This window comes from Melanerpes formicivorus, unplaced genomic scaffold (assembly GCF_026170545.1).
Source record: "Melanerpes formicivorus ecotype bairdi unplaced genomic scaffold, bMelFor1.0.p_v2 SCAF_10, whole genome shotgun sequence".
NCBI lineage: Eukaryota > Metazoa > Chordata > Aves > Piciformes > Picidae > Melanerpes > Melanerpes formicivorus.
Window position 1 is genome coordinate 14,697,817 of NW_027142362.1, and position 14,979 is coordinate 14,712,795.

At 40.5% G+C, this 14,979-nt stretch overlaps 1 protein-coding gene across 1 annotated transcript; it reads right to left on the minus strand.

Moving 5' to 3' along the window:
• Window positions 1-2,446: 2,446 nt before the first annotated feature.
• On the minus strand, window positions 2,447-14,207 carry ARPP19 (cAMP regulated phosphoprotein 19). The gene is made up of 3 exons (XM_068143861.1): window positions 13,978-14,207; window positions 8,882-9,004; window positions 2,447-5,580 (listed from the first exon to the last, which is right to left on the minus strand). The coding sequence occupies exons 1-3, from the start codon at window positions 14,020-14,022 to the stop codon at window positions 5,410-5,412; spliced, it is 339 nt and encodes a 112-aa protein (XP_067999962.1). The 5' UTR covers window positions 14,023-14,207; the 3' UTR covers window positions 2,447-5,409.
• Between the last annotated feature and the right edge of the window lie 772 nt (window positions 14,208-14,979).

Below are 14,979 nucleotides of genomic sequence, written 5' to 3' on the forward strand. Positions count from 1 at the left end.
TCAGGGCTCAGTATTAGGACCACTTCTGTTTAACATTTTTATCGATGATCTTGTTGAGGAGTTAAGAGTGCAATGACAGTTGACTATTCTGTTAATACTGTCAAGGGAAGTTGACAGATTATCCAACCACCTTCCTTTTTCAGTAAGAGCCACAATAATGCTCTGCAATAAGGTAGAAACACTAAACCAAACTGAAATTTCTTATTAAACTTAAGAGAAAGTCAGAAACAAAGAGTACTTCATCTTCCTATTTTAAACCAGTCTAATAAACATCCATCTGAAATTGGTGGAGGTTTTGTCAATATTTTACACAGCAGTAAGTCAACAGACTCCTGTGCCTGCTATAAATATGCAAGAATATTTATCAGGAACATGTATCAACAGCATCCTCATTGTAACAAAGATGTACTGCCTGAGAAAGACAGGGACAGTTTAGTCATCTGTCTCTAGAGCTTTTTCAAGCACAGCAGTTGAGCTCAAGGCTGTCTGCCTCTGTGGTAGCACTCCAGAAGCATTTTCAAGATAAATATTTAATGGGAATAAATTATTTAAATACACATGGAAGATTTCAGATTTCAAGTTATTCTAGATCTATGGATGCTAGAAACGGGGATGAAAAAGCTAAAGATGTGAATCTGAAAGAGGGTGGCTCACCTGTACTAAAGCAGGAATAGTCCAACCACATATTCAACCCAACTCTTCTTCAAGAAAGCACACAAAAGGCATTTGTTGTGATTGTGCACTCCCCATGTCTATTCTTCCCAAGCTCACAGCCCCCAGCCATCAAACAAACAAGGTACTGTAGTCTTGCCTCCCTCCTGAGTAACATGGGCATGTTATCTGAGCACAGCCACTAAATGCAAACCCTTTCTGAGCACAAATCTGTGCAACTGTACCAGTCTCAGTTCTAATTTAGGGAGTAAGTTTGTACTTAAATGGTTTGTCTTTGCCCCAAGTTCAACACCACTCCCCACAGAGATTCAGCTATGTTAACACAGTGCTAATGCAGCCTTTGCACTGCCTTAGCATGGTATTTAAATGATGCTACTTAACCTGGACATTTTTCTCCTCTTTGCTAGAGATGTGAATAACTGAGCTCATTGTGTAAGTAAATATACAACACTGAGATGCTGTGGCCTGAGCCAAAGTTGACCTCTAGATGAGCAACCCAACCAAACATTAGATATCATTAGTATCTGGTCATTAGTGGAATATGTATCTATTCCTAGTATATAGTCATTAGCCAAACAGGCACTTGGTAGTGAAAGACGTGAACTAGACAAAATGTAGTTGTGTGTGCGGATGAAGCATCACGGTAATATATTTAACTTTCCTTGTTTAGCAGAGTATTGAGGCTAAGTAAGCAGGCATCCAGCCTTATTTGGTAAAACATCATGGCCCTGTAGGCCAGATAAGCACACTCCCTTAGTTCTTTCCCCAGGCCCTGGACAGGCTATGGGAGTAATCTAACCAAAGAACAAAGCCAGCTATTCCCACACGTGAAATTACATGAACTTGTTTATTCAACAATATAAACCCCTCTTGCAGCAACTGTGGAAGGCTCACCTCAGTGGACGCACTGCGTAGGACTTCCCAACTGCCAGGACAGGTTCTCCAAATCCTCACTGTAACCAGGGCTCCCCAGAGACTGCAGATCTGGATGGTAAAGTAGTAAGGCAATTGGTGATGCATCTGTCTTAATCACTATAGCTAAACCTTATGTTGTAACGATTAGATGCATTACCCTGAGACATGTTACTCGCACTGTATTATTATTTTGCTTGTTCTTCTGTTTTGTTTTTGTTTAACTTGAGTGAGTCACAGACAGACTTCCAAGTAAAACAGACTGTCTTATTTAGTTTTGTGAAGGTTGGGATTTTCTTGACTTTTTTTTTTCAAATCCAGAGGAACCTCTTGACAATTAGCAGAGGCAGAGCCTCTTAGAGAATTCCAATCAAGAATCTTTTTGGTTTCTACTTGGAATCCCACTGCTCAGCAATACACACGTGGATCTTGAAGTTGCATGAAGATCAGCACCTAAGTCACAGTCTGAATATGAAATTAGCTGGACATTTTCCAGCAGCTGGCTCTCTTGGAATCCAAATGTTGCCATACTCAGGCCAACAGCCCACAGCAACACAAACTTCTATATGCCAGGCTAATTCACAGATATCCCCTTCACTCAGTGCGAGGGACCAAAACAATCACCTGTTACGGAGTTTTCAAACAATAAGCTTTAATTGCCTTATTAGAAAAATAAGCACTGAAATATATATAAATGTGATTACATTAAAGTAATTCTGTTGTCTAACATACTAGAAACCAAAGCCCAGTTATATTTTTAATGATACAGAGTAGTGAGATGTAGGGTTTAGAAATTTTCCAGAGAGAATGCAGAAGTATGCAGTATCTTTCAGGAAACCACAGTAAAGACAAGACAAATCTCCACGTTGCAATAAAAACTAAGTAGATCAATTTATTCTGTATACTATACAATGTGTAAGTTTGTTAAGAACAATTGACATTTTATCACCTTAACATCTTGACTGGGTGTAAGTATGTCCAACAAAATGTACTCCTGTGGCCTTTGCACAAACACTGTCCTACTACATCAAGAACAATGAGAGGGAAGCCTTTGGTGCTACAGATTGGGGGACAGATCTGCGAGGCTGTAATTAATCCACTTAACTATCTCAAATAAAATATTGGTGCTATCTGCTATTTTAAGTCTGGATGAGTACTACTCTAGTAACTAAACACTATCTTTAAAGGCAAGATATGAAAGGGACTGCCAGTCTATAGTGTGGGCAGGTTTTCTTTGAAAAAGGCAATTATCAAATGGTAAAACTCATATAATACATTATGTACATAAGTTTGGGTAGCTGAGTTATCTTGCTGGAGTAAGCTGAAAGTAAGCATCAATTTGCAGTTATGTCTGATTTATTTGACTTAACCTTTATACAGTATATAGATTCAAAAAAGCTGTGCCTGCTGCTGAGGTCTGTCAGATGTGAAGGCTCATAATCAGTCATTGACCTAGTTAGTATTACAGTACTTCAAATATACACATGGATAATATATTCATAGCTGAATTTATAGTAACCTTAAGAACTGCAAGTCACCGAGTGAACATCGGAAGAGCTTGTGTTGTCCAACCAGCAGGACAAGCTTGAGTTGTAGCTAAGTGAGTGGAATGTTTAAATTTAAATGGCTATTTTTTTAAACCTTCCCAAACATCAAGAAAGCTCACCTTACGTAAGCTACAGAATAGTGGCACCAGACAATACACAGCAAGTCATCTTAATTTGTTCAAAATTCGTTTCAGGCCCAGTCCTATCATTACGTTTCCATTTCATTTATGCATACAAAAATAAAGAGGGATTTTCACATTAGGACAAACATCTATAAAAAGCAGTTTGCTTCAATATATCCAGTTTCCTCGGTGTTCTCCCAGCCTAATTTCTTTCTTAAAGAGGTCAAGTAGGTCCATTTCTTCAGCCGTTCTGCAAAACAATCACAAGTGTTTCAGAAATGACAGAGCCCATTTGATTACTAGGTAAGGGCTGAAAAGCATCCGGTTAGATGGCATGATTTCTCTGAACCAAAGACATTATATAGACACCAATATGATTTGCTTTTAATCAGAACACGAGGAAAAAGATTATTTTCTCTTAATCATTTTTCTTATGTTTGCCTTTAGAAGAGCAGAAAATATGGCCCAGTGTCCATTCTGACTAGCAGTCCTTTATCATGTAAGACCTTTCTGAAGATGTTATCACAAAGTGCATCCTCCTAAAAAACTTACATTTTTAAGAGCGTTTTCTCTTGCAACACCCCCATTGGTGCTCTGCTTTTAATAGACTGTTTCAGAACCGCTTCTTTCAAGAGAAAGGTATTCAGTAAACTGATCTAAAATGTTTTTATTTCCAAAGAACCTATATGACAATCAGTTGCATTATAGATCACACTGCACTTTTAATATTCTGATTGCACTGAACAAACATGCTTTTAAATGCATCAAATTCCCTAATACCAACTATGCATTTTGGCAATCTAGTAGTTAACATTCTGCATCATAAAAATGATGTTCACTCCTATTTTCTGACATGAAGTTACCTATTTCTCAACCACTTCCAGTTCTTTGTCTACCCAAAGCCAACGAGGGGCTACTGTATAACAAAGAAAAGGAGATTACTACTTCAGGAGTCCAAGAAAAATATAATATTAAAATTACACCCTTCTGCTTTCAGAAGTCTAAAATAGCCCAAAGAAAATGGAATATAAAACCTTAGCAAATCTAGATTTGGTGTTTGCCACACAGGTCACTGGACAAAGCATTTCAGTTTTAAAAGCTTAAAGAGCTGCTGAACAGAAAGGGCACTTGCCTCCAAATATAGGTACAAATTCCAGATTTAGATTTGAATGTGGGACATTGTTGTGAATCAAAATATACAACTTCAAAAGCATAAGGCTAAGTCAAGTGTAAGTGAAGCATTTCACAAATTTCAGGTACACAATTTTTACTTTCAGTAGCAAGATTTTGGGGCTCTTAGATTCAGGACAAGACTGAAAGATACAGAATCACTTGTGCTTTGATTGGCACATTATCTGCTTTTTAAAATGCAAAACTAATAAACTTTTGCAAAAGGTTGTGCAAAACTATTGTATTTACAAAAATGGCACAAGAGTGAATTCAACAGTCTATGCACATGCACACTTCATTCATAACTTCAACAAAAGTGTGTCCTAAGCTAGGGAACTGAAAAGAATACCAGCTTCAACAGGCAGTTGTCAATAAGCACTAGATTCACAAGAGTTACACCAGAATGGGCAAATATTGCCCAAGTAAAAACTCTATTGTTAAAGCTGAAACAGGTTTAAGGCCGTTCAAGTTCAAAAGCAGAAACAAAATTCAATCAGAGCCCTGTCTTTGTTTTTATACATGCTTCACCATCTAGCAACTTGTGGTCTAAACCTCTATTTAAGACAACAAACCCAAACACAGAAGAAAAACCCAACACAACTGGAGGTTATATTAAATACAAATTTGCTGTAATTAAGATGAAATAACAAAAGCAGAAACATTAGAAGTTGTAAAACTTGCGATGTCACTTGCTGGAACCAGTCCTACACTAGGAAATGGGCAATTATGTACATTTTCAAGTAGATTACATTGTTCTAACCAAACTTGTCATTTTTAATCAGTGCATTGTTCTCAACTAGTCCAAATACTACATGTTTTACTCTTAACAGTACTCCCTTACAATAGCAGCACATGCTATCGCTACCTGCAAAGCTGTCAGTCTCATGACTTAGTGTGAGAAAGAAAAAAGGGGATGTGAGGGTAAGAAATAACTATTAAGGAGAAATAACAGGAATGAGAATAATCATGCAGTTCAGCTGATCTCATCAGCCCGCCAGCTTGCTAGCAACAAGAGACGGTTTCCGCTGAGGAAGATCCTGTGGAGTAGGAATATGGTCACCAGTGACTTCTGTCTTGTCAGGAGCTGCAGTAGGCAGTTGCTTATTCTTCATCTTTGCTTTAGCCATGTTGTAATCACCAGAATCAAAGTATTTTTGCTAGAAGACAAAACATACATCTTGTAAGCCTGATATCTTATCAGATGCATACACTGAATTACATGCTTGAATAGACTCTTTACATTTTAGAAACAGTTATAAACATCTTTCCAATGTGGTAATATAGCTCTACATTGATTAAAAATATCTTACCAAAACTATCAGGCACACAAAACTAAACTCTGTTATAACAATAGGCAAGTATCCAGTTAAGGTTCTACACAGACCATTAAACTCATTACTGTATGTGAACATTATTTTTGCCACAGTTTTCTCAGGAGCTCTGATCTCCCTGAAGTGAAACCTCTGGGTTTGCAAACTCCGTTGCAGTAAACAAGTTCTGCTACACAGAATAACCAAACAGTAGAGGAACTAAAGCAGGAGAAGAGTCTACTCTATCATATCAGAAGATCAAAGTAGCAGGAAACTGCATGCTAGCAAAAAAAAAAAAACCTCTATCTGCACTCATCAAAACAGTAAAACTATAATTCCTGAAGTTCCCAAACCAATTACTTAGCAAAGTCATATCTACTGTGCAGTCCTCCTGAAAAAGTACTGTGTGAAAGAAATTCTTATCCCACGCTCCAGGCTTCTTTTGCATACAAATGTGACTACATTAAGTCTGAATTTTTTCAAACCTGTTCCTTAGTATTTAAAATTAGCATTATCCTTAAGTCTTTTTTTGTTGTTACAGTTCTCAAAATATCAAGTTATATATAGATATTAAGGCCAAATTACTGTTACAATCTATCTGTATCGCGGTAAGACAGAGCATGGAATTTCATCCAAGGTCTACATCAAATCTTTGACCGCTCATTGACACCTTTTTCAGAAACAGTTAATTTTTTTACATCTGACTATGTGGTCTGCTGATAGGTACTTGTAAGACATTTGGAACAGATAGAAAGCCAAAAAAATTAGTTAAGATGCAGTAAAAAGGTCTACACTAGCAATTGCTGCTTACCACAATCATCCCTGAAAAGAACACTCCCTCATTAGTTCTATATAGGTTCATTCCTCAGTTGGTTGAACAACAGCCATTACTACCTGTAACGTTTAAGTGCTTCCAGGTAATATATTACTACCATATTCTTTTATTTTGCATTAGTACTAACCAGCTGCAAAATGTTCAGTAGCAGGGTGGCAAGGTAGTTTACGCAAGGCCTTCTGCAGAAGGCTTTAAATGTTTACTGCTAGAGCCTTCCAAGTTACCAAATCTGTTCTTCCCTGCAGTCTGTAGTGCACCTGAATCACACACTTTTATCCATAAACCTTCCCAATTCAATCCTTTTGACATTGTCATCACTACACCACAATGTTCTAGCACTGCATCTGCAGAGTAGACCTCATTATAACAATCTGATTTGTAAAAATGCCTTAGTGTTTTTCTCTTTAAGACTGAAGCAACCAAAACAAACTTTTAAACAGCATCTAGATAGTGAGAGAATTGCTTGGTCTTTCAATGTGTTACTGCTGTTAACAGGTTATCTATTTCTATCCATGTAAGAGCTCCAAATAGAATCCCTCTACAGCAGTGGGATGTAGCATGGTTCTCATCTACTCCTATTCTGAAGAAATTGTTCTAATAATGGTGTGTACACCCAATGCAGAACATTTCTGCAGAGCAAATACCATTGGGCAGAACATGTCCTGGTTGCCAAATAAGAAAGACTGACATACAGATTTTGACAGTCTAATACATTTAGACTAGCTGACAAAGCCTACCATCTTTCAAGCATTAGAATATCAGGCCATTTCTTCCTTTAAATTACCCCTGTATTTCCCTCTCATTTACTCTAGCTTCTCATAGATGGCCTGTATTTGATCACTCTTTGAGAATTTACTATGTCTGTCCAGCTCTCTTTGTGGCAAACACTATTCTTGCTATTTTCAACTTCAGGAACTGAGGCAGCCCAAGCTACACCAGGTGTTCATATGAAGCAAAGATGCTTTCTCATTTAAGACATGGAGCACAATCAACAAAAAGAAATTAAAAATATTAAATGGAAGAAAGTTATTACTACCACATCAGGAGTGGAGAACTGAAGAAGGCAGATTATGAACTGGAATCCACAATTTTATTTCATCTTTCAAGAAAGTAGCAATTAAGATGTCCTCTGGTCTACCTCTGCTTAAACTTGAAAATACAGGCTGCAACAAATTTGCATTAAATAGTGCTACAATCAAGATGAAGATATTGTACAGACTGTTACTGTCAAGTTCCTCCCATGCACTGATTGCAAGCAGTCACAACTCCTTAATGGCCATCGATCCTTAGGAAGGGGATGCAGGTCTGTTATCCTGAATTGTCACAACACGTACTTATCTTCTGGCTTCTATGTCTAAATATACACTGAGCCCACTGAAGTCTCATTTAGGCTGCCTTTGACCACATAATAGTGTAATTCACAAAAGGAGTCACCTATTCTAACTACTACCCATTTCCAGCAGCCATTAACTGTGCCACCTATGCTCCTGCTTACAGGAGAAAACTTATCCAAAAAACCTGCCAGTAGTAACAATTCCCAGAAGATATTACCAGATAGCAAAGAATTAGATCAGCACTGAATTCCAACAGCTGGTTTGCAAAGGATTTATATCTGGAATCATTGCATGTACACAAAGTGCCTAGACAATAGCAGAAAAACACAACAGTATGACAGAAATGAAAGGACCATCAGAAGCAGCGGCATACTAGGACTATTCCAAGAACAGAGTTCTAGCATGCCTTAAAGCATTATATAATCACTTTATGAATAATTAAACTAAAAGGGGAAAAAAAAAACTAGTTGAATAACTAAGAAAATAAGAGACACTACTTAAATGTAGAAGACAAAAAAATATTGAAATATCAACTCTTCATTCTCAGGCCACCGATATCAGACGGTGCCCAGTGTAACACCGCAGACACTAAGCTTTCTATGCGCTAAATATGTATAGTAAGAGCAGACATACAATTTGAGGACATAAGAATGGGCAAGATAAGACCAGTACAAAACAGGGATGACATTCTGACCCTTCATGTTTGAGACAGTTTTTTCTCATTAAATTTATCACAGCAGCACTGAGCATCTTCTCAGTTTGTTTTTTGCCATTGAGACTGCAAACAACTATTCTGCCAATTTGACATTTGTTCTGGGGAAACAAATTTCTTTTCCATGAGCTTTCACAGACAAGGTTTAAATTTTTCAGCACTCTTTTACTCATGCAAAGGCCTGTGAAGTAGGAAAAAAACAAAAAAATCACAGCTACAGGAATTTGGAATTTCTTGCCCATACCCTGTGTACAATAAAGAACTCACTCCTTTTTGAAGCCTCTTCCTCAAGAAGTCTGAGCCTCCTGGCTTCTGCCCCAGATGAGGGTATCTTGCTTTCAGTTTTGCTTCTTCAACTTTTTCTGGACTGATCACCTTATCCTCCATTTCCTGAAAGACAATTATCAATACTGTAAGCGAAATATATAATAATGAACAATTTCTGCAGACTGCCTTTGCAGGTAACTCGCCAACACGCAGACTGCTGCTACCAAGTGAATCTCTCAATTATCTGAATAGACAGTTTCACACAGCCTCTCTTAAATACTGACGGCAACCGTAGGAGTTCAGCCGCCCATCTTAGATACCTTTCCTGGAACTGCGTTTGAATCTAATCAACACATTTATCTTTCGCATAAAAGTGGCCTATACTAAAATTAAACTATTCCATTTGGCGGGGGGGGGGAAGGCAAACAACCAATATTCTTTTGGTCAAAACAAGGGTTCCACTAAGAAGAAACAAATGTTGAAAGCTGGCCAGGTGCTTTTTTTCATCTTGCTCTGCTTGACCATTAAGTTGCACAGACATACCAGCACTGGCATGGTCACAATCTACTTTGTGTGACTGCTCTAATGTGTTCATATTCACTGTGAAACAGTGTTAGAGTAGCTCAGTCTCAAAAACATACCTGCTAGCATATTAAGAGCAACAATACTGCATTTTTGTAATCATGCCTGTAATTATCCTAAAATTATGATGGTTATGACAGTTGGATAATGCATTTGTGTAAAACAAAATGCCTATTTTATGAGTATACTGTAAAAGATGAATGCTCAAAATAATCATTTGAAGAAAACTGCCAAAAAATGCAATTGGTACATTCAGTCTATCAACACTGACCTCCTCTGTTCCAATACACATAGCAATTTGATGTATGAAGTATAATTTCTTCAATTAGATCATTTCTAAAGTATCTTCCATTCAAAAACCTTTGTTTGCTACTTTCCAGTATTTGGCCAAGGTAATTGGGTTTTTTTCATGCAAACCATTTCTAGTTCAGGGAGAATATGTATTGATTTGCACTGACTGGTGCAGCTCTTGAATTGTTATCATCTGAACTCACAGACTTTAAGGCAGGAAAGAAATACTGCAACTGAAATCAGGAGAGCCTCACATTGATCTATGACTAAAACTTATGCAGTCCCTTTATGCTTTTCCATCTATGTCATCATCCTTTACGTTGCCATCAGTCCACATGCCTGCATGGACTCCACATGAACAGGTTACAAAATGAATTCCACAAAAAAACAAAACCAAAAAGCAACCTACACCACCACACAAATCCAACCAACCCAAGCCCAAAACATGGAGGAGTTTTTTTTGTTTGTGAGAGTTTTGTTGGTTGGAGTTTTTTTTCCTTCTTCTTGGGCTGCATTTCATTTGAATCAATTTCCACAGCCTGGATCACCAAGCAGCTGCACAAACAGGTATGTTATTGCAGCAGCAGGGAAGACAGAGAAACAGCAGCAGCTAGTAGCTACTTAAGACAAAACTGCCAAAGAACCAGAGCCATCACGCTAGCCTACCCCAGTGCTTTCTTGCATCTCTTACACAACATCTTTCTGGTAAAAAAACCTCAGAAACAAAGAACGTAACATCGTCTAGTTGCTCCCTTAAGCCAAAACATCTCACAGGCAACAATGGCAATCCAAATTAATGGTTCTACCAATGAAAGAAGTTTTCTTAGCAGTTTAAGATAAATTTCCATGAGGACATGAAACAATGCTTTTTATCAGATGAAAACACAGCTAGGCAATAGAATGCAAAATACAAATAAACAGAATGCAACGCTTCCCCGATACTACAGAAGATAAACTATACTATTTATCAGTACCTAGCATCACACTAGCCATGACCAGTTTTATCATGTTAGAATGATCATTCTCCACCCGCTGTTCTTCCTACTGTGCTTTATTATCATGCCAACAACAACGGAATTTTTTCAAAAGCAATCCTTTCAGCGTAACTCTTTCAACATCTAATGCTGATTCACTGGGTACTCACTATTGAGCCAACAAAGCATTTGAGGGGGGATGTTTTGCCAATACTAACCAAAAGGAGGTATTTTAAAGCATAGGGCCAACCGTAAATAGCTTATATAAATATGTATTCACGGTGCAAAGGAGACGTTTATGCAAACTCACAGGGCTGACAAATCATCACACAGCAGACAATCAAAACATAAAAAACACTGTGTTATGCATCACTGCAGCTGAAAAGGGTACAGACTCCGATCACTTCCTCTTGATGACCAAGAACAAAGACTGAAAAAACTACACAATACAAATTTTAAAAATCCAATACAGAGACCTAGGGTGTCAAGCAAAACTAGACGATGGCAGGTTCAAAAAAATACTTAAGACAACAGTTCTCCATATAAAATATAGTAAAACTGCAAAACTCCTTGCTAAAGGATACCGGGGGTGCCAAGAACTTAGATTGATTCAGAAAGCCACTCGATGTCTTCATGCGAGCTCAAAAAGCTTTTAAACCAGAGATTGCGGAGGCCTGGGATAGTCTTCTGGGGAAGATCACTTCATGCATGTCCTGACCTTATATCCTTTTCCGGACTAGGTGGTATTGAGCGCTCCTGGAGATGTGTCGCTGAGCTACAAAAGCTTTAACCCAAGACGGCCAGGCTGTTCATACATTTACAACATGCTCCCTTGGGTTACAGAAGCAATAACCAGGTGACTAACAAATTATTGAGGGGGTGGAAAAAATTATATATCACGCTCCTCTTCCTAGTGACAACCACACAAAAGTTGTAATTCTAGTTCTCTTCAGGAATTTGACACAGCTAATGAAGCCTTCTTCCTTCATTAAAAGGCTCTACCAGAAAGGCAGTAGTTACCTAACTCATTTAAAACAGCTTTTGCTTTTATTTTTTTATGCAGCTACTAGCCATGTAAAATTCTGTATCCACTGGACAACAGAACAGCATGGCTGAAAAAAGAGCCTTCAGCCTTTTCAAACTCTGGCTAATGAGGATGAGTTCTTCCTACCAAAGATATCCAACTAAATATAAAGCATAAGACGTGAGAAATATGACAACAGCATGACTCCACATCAAACTGGTGTGGCCAAGGCCACTCCAGAAACAAAACGCACCACTTCTAAGCTTCCTGAAAAATAGAGACTTTTAAGGCAAAAAGAGCATCAGTCGACCTAGCTTATGTTGTCCAATCTCTAAAGTTTCTTTGTTGATGAACTTCCCCCTGCCACTATCCTGAGTTTTCACATGGCAAACAGGAAATGTTGGTCTCTGGCAAGTTTTCAATTCATATCACTTTCTTGTTTAACACCTTTCTTGCCTAACACATACACATGCTTCCACAGCATGTTAGAAAAGACATCTGATCATGAAAATATTACCTCAAAGTTCATGTAGGGGCTTAATCTTTTTTAAGCATATATATTAATAAGTACTGTGAAATAGGTTGTTTATGTAAGGAGTTCAGAGCTAAGCACTGAATGAGTCAGTGCTCAATTCTGCCTACCCAAATAAAGTTTTAGTGAAGGTTAATATTGAAATGTCACAGTGGCACTGATATCACAGTATCTTAATAGGAAATAAAGAAAACAACGGTTTATTTTATTGACATCATTAAAATTGTCTTGAACACATCATCAGATTAAAACTGAATTAGCAAATGAGCCTCCTGTCTCTCAAATCAAGGGGTCACTTTTTAATGCAGTGCATTAAGACATTCAAGACTTCAGTCTGAAACTCAGCAAAATCAGCCCCAGTCACCCGACTTCATTAGAACACACTAGAAGACATCACAATAAACTTGCTACCACATGTTTCACTGTGCTCTTATTACAGAGCTATTCTAGGAGCGCTGCATAGGCCAGGGATTTACTTTTATAGGCTTTGAGCAGGAACTGTATGCCGCGAATGTTAGGAACAGCCACAGAATACAATTTAAGAGTAGATTACAGATCTGCTATGGAAGCTGGCTCTGATTACTGCCCCTATTGAGAAGGTATCATGCCATATTAACCCCCAAAGCTCGCCTACTTGTATGACTAACTCATATTACCAACGGTAAATTATTAAACAAAAACTTGACAGCTGAGGTAGGCAAAGCTACCTCTTTTGGTATCTTTCAAAGCAGTACTTGCGTTTCGTAACGGCTGCCTATCACAGATAACTATAGAGATTGCAACTGAGCCCATATAGCAATAATAAAACTGAGCAAGATGGCATTTTAAAGCCACAACCGAGGGAACTGCTAGCAGCATACAATCATCTACAGAGCCAAATCCCACACAAGAAACTGTAAAATTATTGCAGAGATGACATAACAGTGCCCACCACAAGATAAACGCCTGAGTTATTCTTTCTAAAAGAATAGGCCAGTCATTGGGTTTTGCATGTTTCTTCTCCTAAGCAGCTTATATTAAAAGCTAAAAATTTTCTGAAAGTGAAACAAAAGTTTAGCCACAAGGTTACCCTTGTTCTCCGACCACTGCGACTGTAAAACGAAATTCTTTCCCCCAGGACGCCCTGGAAGGCAGAGCACTCGGCGGAGAACGGGGCCGAGGCCAGCCGAGGCAGCAAGGAAGCGCCATTAGCCCGTCCAGGCCAGAACACACCAACGATTTACTGAAGAACAAAAATCCTCAACTGTAGAACCCAACATGGTGGTGCCGCTCCTCCGCCTCCAACCTCCGCCAACCGCGGGCGGCAGGCTCCGCGCCTTCCCAGCCGACTCAGGCGGCGTCGCTCCTGCGGCAGGCCCCCGGCCCGCTCCCACCCGAATAGGCACTACAACATAGCAAGAGACAGCCACCCGGTTCCCCCTGCCCTCCTCCGAAGCGGTGGAAAGGTTGGGGCACCTCCCCTACAAGGGCCGCTGCTCCTAAGGAGGCTCCGAGCGCGGCGAAAAGTGGGACTTGGCTCGAGAGACGCTACCTCAAGAGCCGCGGCGGCCCGCGAGGCTCCCCCAGAATAGGGAGGAAAAGGCACGGCCGCGGCGACCCTGCTCCGCCACAGCGTGCAAATGGAGACGAGAGAAAGCCCACAGGTCTCCTTCCGCCCCTCAGCGGGTCGGCGCGAGGGCTGCCAGCCTCCTACCTTCTGCTCCTCGGCCGAGGCGGGCTCAGCACTCTCGGCAGACATGGCGCCGCGGCAGCAGGACGGCGGGGAGAGGGCAGGCGAGGGAGGCGCGACCGCCGCTCCTCCTCGCAGCGAAGCACTTCACACCACCTCCCGCACAAGATGGCGGCCGCTCACACGACGGCGCGCCGGCGGGGCCAGACTTACTCCGCACTCAACCTCCCCGGCGGCACGACTGCGCTCCCGGCGCCCCTCAGGAACCTTTTCCGGTCCTGCCCTTGACGTCACGTCCGCAGCCGGGCACACTGGGAGACGTAGTTCGCAGGTTCTCGCCCGTCAGCGCCTGACCCTGCGCCAGACCCTGTCGTAAAGCTCCAACGGCCTTCCCGGAGGCAGCTCCCGTGGAGGACACAAGGCATTCGCTTAAAGCACGAAGACACAGCCATTTGTAGAGAGCTGCTCGCCCCAGCGGAGGGCGGCCCAGCTCCAGGGGGCAGCTTGGGTGCAGCTGTCCGAGGTCAAGGCTTGACGTCGCAGCCCCGACCCCTCGCTGGCATCCCCCCAACACCCCAGTACCCACCCCAGTCGTGCTCCTGGAGGCCTGCCAGCAGAGCCTCCGTGACCTCACATCAGAATAAAGGGGGAAAAAAGACCTCTGGTGCTTGGCTAGTATTACTTTTTTCTGGCTACTTTACAGGCCAAACCATGAGGAAGAGAGCCCTAAGCAGTTGTACTTAAGGATCTCTTCAAATTGAAGACAGGAGCTGACACTGTGGGGCTCAGGATCTGAGAAAGTTTCAGATAGTTCACTGAAACTTGAACTGCATGGTATTAAATCATGTGGAATGTTTTCTTCTCACTCCTACTTTTCAATGGTGCTGGGCAGAACAGTAACTTTTCTTGGCCCTTCCTGAACTTCTAAGAACATAAAGGAGGGACTTACCACAGCTATTTAACACAGCTCACTCTCTTCCCCCAAAAACTCAACTCCTTACAATAGCTCACAGGGGTACCTAAATA